The sequence below is a fragment of the Saccoglossus kowalevskii genome, chromosome 6, assembly GCF_978046115.1.
Source record: "Saccoglossus kowalevskii chromosome 6, keSacKowa6.1, whole genome shotgun sequence".
Classification (NCBI taxonomy): domain Eukaryota; kingdom Metazoa; phylum Hemichordata; class Enteropneusta; family Harrimaniidae; genus Saccoglossus; species Saccoglossus kowalevskii.
The window spans coordinates 25,288,913-25,299,238 of record NC_140646.1 but is presented as its reverse complement, the minus strand read 5'-3'; the positions used below and the strand labels follow the sequence as shown (position 1 = coordinate 25,299,238).

Here is a 10,326-nt window from a genome sequence, read left to right as displayed (position 1 = left end):
TGTCAAAACACATTTAAATATGTTGAGTGGTTATGTTTTCATTACAATGGAATAATAAACACGTGTATGCCTAACACCAAAGCATTGGAAATAGTGGTTAGTTAAAATTCCATTTTTAACCAAAAATATTTGCCAAAATTAGAAAATTAAAGATATGGCCATGGGATGAACAAATCTAGTAGATGTCAACACAAGGTACATACACACCAAGTATCAAAGCATTCAGGCTACCGGTTTTGAAGAAGAAGTCGAAAATAGAATTTTTGACCAAAAATGACCATTTGAAAATATCCTTACCAAATTAACAAAACTGATAGTGCATGTGCCTTGGGTTGTCTTCTATCAATATCAGCACTGTAGACCACTTAGTGTCATAGTAGCATAGAAGAAATTTTAGAGTTTTGGGGGGCTAATTTGCATAATTTTTGGCAGATCGACTTCTCATGAACAAATTACCAACAACACTCAAGGCATCCACACACCAAAAATCGAGTCAAACGGGTCTGCGTTTTTTGAGAAGAAGTCGTGCACAGACAGACAGACGGACGACAGACGCAGGACAGAAACCCATCCCATAGGCTCAGCGGACCTATGGTCCATTGAGCCAAAAAACACACTCTCAGACTGAGAATAATTTTGGAACTGTGAAAATTTCACAGCGGTTACTGTAATATTCTGAGTGAAAATGTACATGTATATGAATCGAAAGTTGGTTTTAATGCTTGGGTAATTAATGTATATACTTTCAACCCATCATGCATCATCCACAACAATATATGCATTCGAAATTTTAATATAATTAGTTCATTGACTAGTCAAATATGGGCTTTGCTTTCCGCAACTGGTCTCGGCCGAGATTTGAATAACAATAGTGACCCTAAATTGCATCATAGACGAACCATGTGCAATAATTTATTTTGTTCCAGACCCTCATCCTATTGCTCCAAGCCTGAATTTACCCTTGCTACGGCTGACATCAGCTTAGATTGATAAATGAAGACTGATAATTCCAACTGGCAGCCTTTCACAGTATAAAATACATAATTCAATAGGAAGTAGAATATCTGTAGTGTGATCTCCATTTTGAAGCTGCACTAACACAAGGGAAATCCAAATAATGTAACCAGAAATAAAAGATTTTTGACACAATCAAGAACATGATTTAATAGTGGAAAATAATTTTGGTGACAAAATATCATAATTATGAAAATAGGGCACGAGTTTATTGATTTAGTCGTACATAACCAGATGCTTCCAACTAGTGTACTCTCAGCTTGACAAATCAGATGAGGAATGTTGCTATGCAATATGTATGGATCGCTGAAAACCCTACAGACTTGCACAAATTTCTATTTCTCTTTTTTGACTTGCAAAAATCACAAACCACTCTACGTTAGAATGGAGGGCACCCTGAATGTCAAGAGATACTATATCAGTGGATAGGATTTTGCACCTACAAACACCAAATTAATCAAAAATTAAATTCAGTCAAATATCTGATTTTTATAATCTCTGAGATCAGATGCTGGCATATTTATTAGTGGCAATAAGACCTGCCCACTAACTATAAATTGTTGAATCTCACTTTGTATCAAACTGGCAGGCTTCAAAATCATTCACTCCTGCACATAGCACCAGTAAATTTTGTGCATGATTACGTCTATAATCAGTAGTGCTTGTTTGTCTGTTAGCGGGATTACACCGACAGCCTCTTGGCTGAGATGGCTCTGTTGTTCATCACGAAATGAACAAATCAATGAGGTTCACCAGAGGTACAAAATGTACTTATGGTTTTCAAGTCAAAAACATCTTTTTAGCTCTGCTGTCATCAAAGATGACAGAGTGAGCTGTTCATATCATTATGATTTTCCGTTGTCCATCAACAATTCAATTTTTAAATTCTTCAAAACAACCAACTCAATTGCCTTGATACATGGTATGTAGCCTTGCACATTTTGTGGCAATATCTTAGTTTTTCATAAAAAATTTAATTTTCAACTTCTTAAAAACTAACCGCCCAATTGCTTGATACTTGGTAATTAGGTACCTTGGGTGGAATCCTGTCAGATTTGTTCATTTTGTGATGATATCTTCAATTCTCTATTTTTGGCATATATTTTGTAAATTTGGGTTTAGATTTAGCTGTTTCTTAATGTAAACTTAAGTGAAGTACATGTAAGTGAATGGAGTTGCATGCATTAGATCACAGTCCCTCCACAAATTTGGGACTGGGATTAGATATAAGTCTTGTACAAAACATGCACAGGATGATAAATACATTGTTTATTTAAACATGGTGTTTAATAATTAGTTCACACATTGCCTGCTGACACTCTTTTACCCATTCATTTTGGCAATCCATAGTGGCTTTCAGAAGGCAGCGTAAACCTGGATGGAGTTGGTAAATACAGATTTAAACTTATGTCTTCAGCTTCAACAGAGATGGTCATTAGACTAAAGACGTGTGCATTGGATCTCGGTCTCGTACAACATATTAAGTACTTTGTTATTTGCACTAAATTTGAATGTTCCCCACAAAATTATTTGTTATATTCACATTTATACATTGTCCACATTTTGAAAAAGTGACTCTCATAGTTTAGATTTGGGTTCACTTCTTATGACACATTCCTGCGCTACTGACACGGCTAATGTACCTTCTTGAGTCCATATACGACCTAGATTGAAACCACGTCCATTACCTGGCAATAAATAAATATAATATGACTGATGAGTAAATAAATGAGTAATTATGTCATCTATTTCAGACTGATCTAACAAAAACTTGATGAAAACAATACAAGTTGTCAATGAAAAGATTGCGACATAGTGCATGAATCTTGTGCTATGTGCAAAATACACCCTGAAAGACATTTTCACCAGATGTAATCAGATTCAGAAAAGTAAAATAAAATTCTCTGCAATGGGGAAAAGAAATCTCCAAAATAAAATTGACAAATGAAAGAAAAACTTGCAGGAGATTAAAAATCCGTGTATATTGTTTCATTAATGGGGACAAAAACTTCAACGTATTTCGAAAAGATTATTGTTCAGTTCAGTAAGATTATTATAAGATTACTGTTCATTTCTGAAAACCACAACTTTCATGCTGTCAGTGTGTATGTGAAATCAAGACAAACACAACTTCATTACAATCATTACCTGTATGAGGTGATTCACATTCATACAACAGCCACTGATCAGCTCTGAATGGTGAGTGGAACCACATGGAATGGTCTAATGATGTCATCATAGATATATTGGTTTGTGGCTTAGACAGCCAGGATGTACTTGCCAGCATCATATCTGACATATAGGCAACTGTACACCGATTTAAATGCTCATCATCACCTGTAAATAAATAAATCGTAAATGTAAACTTTCCCATTATATTTCTAGATATTGATACAGTATATCAACTTCAGTGTACACATTTTTTGTTTTCACTTTTTTCTCTATACATATGAGCTGCGTTTTTTATTTTTTTAATCTAGCTAGCTATTTGAATGCTATTACCGTAAGTATATACATGTGAGCCGACATATTATATTACTGTAAACTCATTATTAACTAGTTTTTGATTTCTCTATTTTCGCTGGCGAGTAAAATCCACTAAATTAAATCCATACGAACCCAGTGAAATTGCTCAAAACATCAAAAATGTGAAATTAAAATGCCAGTGGAAATAAATGTACAGTATCACAATTGTCATTTTAACCCAGTATTAAATGAAATGGGATAAAAAAAACACAGCTGATGGCAATGGTAGAAATATTTGTAACTTCATAATTTGAAGGTGTACACATTGCCAAATTTTACAAAAGCCACTAGGTATCCTGTCTGAAGGGTACCATTGAAATACTCACTGCTAACAAAGTCTGTACAATTAAAGTAGATACATGTAACACCAAAAGTTCAAGACTTAAGAAACAAAGAAAATTACAGAATAATATCTTTGACAAAACTTAGTTGAAAGCCCTTTTTTGAGTACAGGTAACTTGACCAAAAATCAAATTTGAATGTTACGGTATTCGGTACGGTTATATATACACTGTACTATCAGTAGCTGATATTTTGCGCTGTTTATCAACTAAGTTATTTATTCTTCACTACAATAAATCCTGTCATGCATTGCTGTCCAAATTCTGCTTTGAGTGAGGCTAAAAAAACCAAGACATCAGCGAATACAACTAACCTAGGTAGTATGTAATGCCTGATGTTCCAAGTTCACTCACTATTGTAACACAAGTAAAATAGTCGTCCTATAAATTTGAAAGGGGGTGGGGGGGCGTAATGGCTATACAGGAAACAAGTCCAGAGTCTTAGTCTCAGACTAATCTTGAAGAAAATTGCTTCACATCGAATATTATTTTTGTCATATATTCCATCTTTGAACATTGGAACAGAACATCTTGTGTGCGATTTGGTGCATGATGAAACAATAAGATGTCAAAAACTCAATTACAATCAAATCCACTGAACTGCTCAATGATGTTGGCAAGACAGATAGATAGCTTGCAAATACCATGGCTGCTACATTTATTACTCAAAATATCAAAGGTTACAAACAAAATATTGCTGGAACTTAACTTAAAATTTACTTTATTTGTTCATCTTCATAAAACAAGTGCATACAAAATTTTTGTACACTGGGTATGTAAATATTTTGGTGATTACATGCCCAGTTTTGGTGACAGTATTTCTTTAAGATAGATGAAATATTACCTATAATGCCTTTACTTTTCATCCACATCATTCTTCTGGGATAATCTGTGTCACCATACATGAATTGAAACATTATTGGTAATGGAGATGAAACTGGTTTTACCTCTAGCGGTATTTCGCGAGCCTGACGTTTACGTATATACTCTATTAATCTGTCTGGGAATAAACTGCAAAACAAAGAACACAATATACAATACAATATTGATTTTTTTGAAATGAAAACACAGATAATCTTGAAATGAAATTATGTGATAAAACACCACTAGCCTGGACCCATGCCATTGTAAGAGTTGGCAATATTTACATTCTGTTATCAACTGCCCTCTAAAACACCGCCATGGAAGTGCAGCAACTTGATGCACACTGTTTTGAACTGAGCAGATAAACCAAACAGGAAATATCAATTACACAATATATCTGTAATAATTTCAATTTGGGTAAATTATTGGGGACTCAAAGGATATTGCTGGTGTGTGCATGTGTGTTGCATACATTCTGTCTTGCACATCCACATCATTTTGCTATAGCAGGATTCATGGTAGTGTTTGAGTGAGCAGCTGACAAGTGAATATAAATAACACCAACCCAGCAAAGATGTCACTAGTTAGAAACCTAGTTCCATAACTCCAAAGAGAGAAATTCACTTGATTAACAAAACTCACAATTTTACAATTTTACACAACTAAAACTGTAAAGACGTTCTGTCTCTGAAGCAACTACTCCTGATCGAGCTGCCTCTGTTAGCAACACCCTGTCCATCCCAAGATGGTGGTGTAAACAAACACTGGTAACAGCCCACCAGTCACAGAGCAACTTGTGTATCAATCTTTTTGGCTGTTGGTTTTTAAAGTGAATTAAAATAAATACCGGTACTAAAAATTGACGGTACAATACAAATATTACTGCACAGTAATGCAATGTTTACACGAAAAGCTGATGGACAAGGGATGGGGGAAAACAAACAATGACCAGGGCCTCATAAAATCAAGTAGAGATAAACATTCTATAAACTTACTGAGAATTTTCATCAAGGTGTTTTTGAGTGAGTTCAACTTCACTCTGTAACTCTTCTGGTAATGGAACTTCTGGCATTTTATACTGGTGTTGAAACTTTGAATATTCTGCCTTAGTAAAGGATACCTGCATTGATAATATAGATTCACCATTCTGTATCGCTTTTATAGTCCTAGTTGCAAAACTGTTTCCATCACGGGTTCTTTCTACTTGATAAACAACTGGTTTCTTATTCTGACCTGTATATATGGGAGTCAACATCAGAAAAGATTTGAGAATTAACAGGATCACTGTTGACCAATAGAAATACAACAGCTATAGCATAAATTAACCATGATTTTTTTTTTTATTCTGGCCTGTATGTAAAGAATGGGAGTCAATATCAAAACTTTGAAATACCGTATTACCCCGGGCACGCGCCCCTCCCTGGGCAAGCGCCCAACCCCCCTGTTTTCACAAAAGTTGCATGTTGGGGACATCCTCGGTTAAACGCCCAGGGTGATTTTTAGCCAAGAACAGGGTCAACAATAAAGTTTTATTTGTCAAAAACGAACGCGTTCAATTTATTTAAATAGTGTGTTTGTTACGGTAGTTCTCTTTTTGGAGTGTGTGGTGGCCCTGAAAAGGACCGCTTTGTTTGTGTTTTTACGTAAAAACTCATTGGAACTTAACGACGTAAGATGAACCATGCAGCATGTGGCGCACACGTTCTGCTTTCTCTTCATTCACGATGAATCCAATATTGCAATATTTCAACGATCCATATCTTGGTGAGTGGTTTGAAGCACTTAGCCTTGGTTTCAAAGCGTAGTATTTCGCTGACTGTGAATCCATAATGGGAGCTAGCACTTTTGAGACATCACGTCGTAAACTTGCTACTTTCTTTCCATCCTTCATCACAGCATGTGGATTATTTTTCTGTCGTTGAAGAAAAAACATTTTGCCGACCTCAAGTCCATTACGATAACCATAATGAGGCAAGCCGACGAGGGGAACTTGTTGCATCATCGTTATTTTTGTAGTTTTGTCATGTGTGTGGGTACGTGAATAAATCATGTTAATGAGGTCGACCAGAGTTTATTTTCAGTCTGTTTTTTATGTATCGCCATTTGGATATGTTTATGTATTCACAATAGTGTGTAAACATTTCACATCAGTAATAAAAGGTTTATTTGTTTCATAACCTTGTCTGTTATTCTTCAGTAATTACGATGCGATGTATCAATACGTGCGTGAACAAAATTATGCTAATGAGGTCATCGCCATCTTTCCCGGCCGTTTCGACTTGCATGCACTGATCACGGTTACTAAAAAAGTAACCGTGCATTGATTACAATACTTACCATAATTTGTAGCCAATTTCAGTGAGTAATACAACTTCATTCGCTGACATAAAACAAGTTTTATTCTTGAAATTCGACCCAGTGTCTTAGTGTTCCCACAGTTCTTGACCGAGTGCTCACGTTTATTGAAACCTCGCATAAATCAAGAAATAAGTACGTGTACAAAGTGTATGAAAGCATTCCTTTATTTGACCTTATCATACGATCAAAAAAAACAACTTTTTAAAATCTTTTTTGGGGTGGTCCTCGGGTAAGCGCCCACCCCCATTTTCCCCCGATTTTGTATGTTCAGGCCCCTGGGCGCGTGCCCGGGGTAATACGGTAATGTGCAAATTATTTAAATTACAATATACATAAGCAACAATTGAATAATTGTCAGTAATAAGCATCTCTTTTATACAAATGAAGAATAAATGGTGTAACATAATAATCAAAACAGTGCTTATTTAGTAAAAAAAAAAAAAATAATGAAAATTGTAACACATGTACAAAGTAAGAGTTTTATCCATTCCATGCTATAAAAACAAAAGATTTTCAAAACCTGCCACTAGAGGGGTTTACCTTGTAATATTTTATTTTGGATACCAGTTTTTTGTGTTTTTACAAATCTTTAGAAAGCAATCAATATAGTATATATGATATTTGTTGTGGTTGAAGATATGACTCTTGTATATTCACTCTATATTATTTAAAACTCTTACCTGACCTTACAAAATATGCATGCAATGAATGGGCATGAAGTTGTTCATCAATGGTTTTGCCAGCTGCAACTAATGCCTGACCCACTACTTGACCCCCAAATATTCTATGTGTATTCAGCAATGGTTTCCAATGATTACTGCTTCTGTAAAAACACAAAAACATAGCAAAATTATAGGAAGTTCACACTTGATCATAACATGTTCCTAATCTCAGAAGTACATCACATACACAATACTGCCATCATAAATATTTGGGCATGACGATTTAATTCCTAAGTCCCCTCCCCCTTCCCAAGATGTTCTGGAACATTGAAGTGTGAAGTAATGCAATGTTTAATGGGGTTTTTAACAATGATCAAGATCAATGTCAATGTGAAATTTTAAAAGATGGTATGGTCGTGGATATCTTCACTCTACACAAGCTCTTTGAATGTGATAAACAAAACTTACTTAAAGAAGTTAATTAGGATTAACGGAATCCAACATCTCCCAAGTGTGTGGGATGAAATTTCTCCATCAAGTGTGAGAAATCTTGTCCTACAACGACTTTCTTTGTGAAAATAGTAGTTGCTCAATGCAAAATTTGCTTAGCAAGGAGATTGGTCCCAGTCCAGAAGTTCACAGGTAATTAAAAGACATAAACTCACAAATTGAAATGACAAGAATCCAGACAGTTTTGAATTGCACTGTAATGCCATTATGGAAATGAGCAGATGTTTCAATCTGATAGAGAGGTAAAAGGTTATTCTGATGGCATTTCTGTTGATCATCAACCAGCAAAAGAATGTTCAAAGTTCATATTTATCAGTCACCCAATCACCATCATTCAGAAATAAGTTAGAGTTTGTGTGTCACACAATATGTAAAGATTCTGGTATTTTTCTCTCGATTTATCACTGGATATACTCAGATGGGTCGAGATAAACGCAGCTTAGCTGCCTATTTAACGTGCGGCTTGGCAGGGGTAAGTATTAAGTGGATTATATAAACAGTAGTCATTTTGGGATCATTACAAGTTTTTTAATTAATTTGCATTTATTTAGCAGTAAATAATTAGTAACTCTGTGAAACAAACGTTCCTGGGAGACACAAACAACAATGAAATTTGATGATTGAGCTAATTTGATATCTTTTAAAAGGTTTTTTGTAGCTCAGTTGAACACCATGATTTACAGTCAGTCTTGAAATACATTATATATTAAATCAATAAATAGACAACAGACTATGTATGCACAGTGGGCATATATAATGCTTCAATAATTGTGGTTTAACTGTGTATTTTGCTTGTCCTCCCAAATTTCAGCCATCACCAACATTTTTTCAAAATAATCAATAATTTTGTTCATATTATTAAAATAAATCTAATACAATGCCACCAGTATAATGAGGTTGTATTGTCTGATGATATGCATATGTTTAAATAATGGCCTTGAATCATAAAATAGAGATAGATAGATAGCACAACTCCCTGCCATTCTGCACTAGTCAATGTTATCCCCAACTCCTCTCACCTTGGGTGAAACAAGACAAATAAGGGGGGAGGCAGGATTTGTCAACAAATTAGGCCTGAGTGGGTGAGGGGGTGGGGCAATATCCAGGTTTTACAAATATAATGTTAGAACTTATTAAATGCCAAAGGGTTGCAGGAAAATGTAGTTTATTTGTTTTGTTTTTGGTGAAAATTTGCCTAATTTTCTCTCCCCAGGGGTTGTGAATTTGGCAATTTTCACAACAGTGCTTTTCATTTCAAGTTCCAACCAAACCCATAGATGATGGGATCGGAAGATTGCTAACACTGACGACCTAGATCTACTTTTTTCTTCTTACCTACTGCTCTGTACAGGTGAAAGGTCATTGCAGCATTTATAGCCTATTAAATTCATATTGTCAATTATATTATGGCGTTTATAACAGGTTATCTATAAATCGAAATGTCACTATGGACTTTGTCCACGGATTCGATCGGGAGCACCCGTTCCATTGACGTGTAAAGTGGAGTGCGCCAAAAGCCAAAATCACCTAAACACGCTCTCTCCGGGGTTATATCGTACCATACCACGATACGGTTGACGAGTCACAGAATGTGAAGGAAAAAAAATCCACCTACCTATAAAGATTCACCTCCAACTTTTCCAGATTGAGAACAGTGTCAACCAATATATTCTGTAAATTCCCCCCATTTTCAGTTAGTTCGTCGTCTGCGCCACTAGTCACATCTCTTGCTGCCATACTTAATAACCTTTGACACAACTAACGAGGCTCCCTAAGTTGTTATACAGTAGGTTAATTTCTTTCTGAGCGCAAATTTAAAGAAGAAAAAAACTTGTCAAACGAACTAAAACAAAGAATACACGTATTACGTAATTTAAAAAAATAGTATTAGTGTTAATAGTAGTAAAAATGTATTTTAGTGACAGACGTATTTTATTTTTCAGAAACGCTCAAGCCGACGTGCTCGAAATGAGGAATTTGAGAGGTGCCAAGCGTTATTTACAGCCGATGAGAAAAGGGAACTGGAGAGAGTATTCAACGATATTTGTAAG

General features: G+C 35.3%; 1 protein-coding gene across 1 annotated transcript; it reads right to left on the bottom strand.

Moving 5' to 3' along the window:
- Positions 1-2,261: 2,261 nt before the first annotated feature.
- Positions 2,262-10,026, bottom strand: LOC102804197 (acyl-coenzyme A thioesterase 8-like). Its single transcript, XM_006825083.3, has 6 exons — positions 9,891-10,026; positions 7,784-7,926; positions 5,741-5,978; positions 4,726-4,892; positions 3,163-3,351; positions 2,262-2,702 (listed from the first exon to the last, which is right to left on the bottom strand). Exons 1-6 carry the CDS (start codon positions 10,010-10,012, stop codon positions 2,593-2,595), a joined length of 969 nt encoding a protein of 322 aa, XP_006825146.2. The 5' UTR covers positions 10,013-10,026; the 3' UTR covers positions 2,262-2,592.
- Positions 10,027-10,326: the final 300 nt, after the last annotated feature.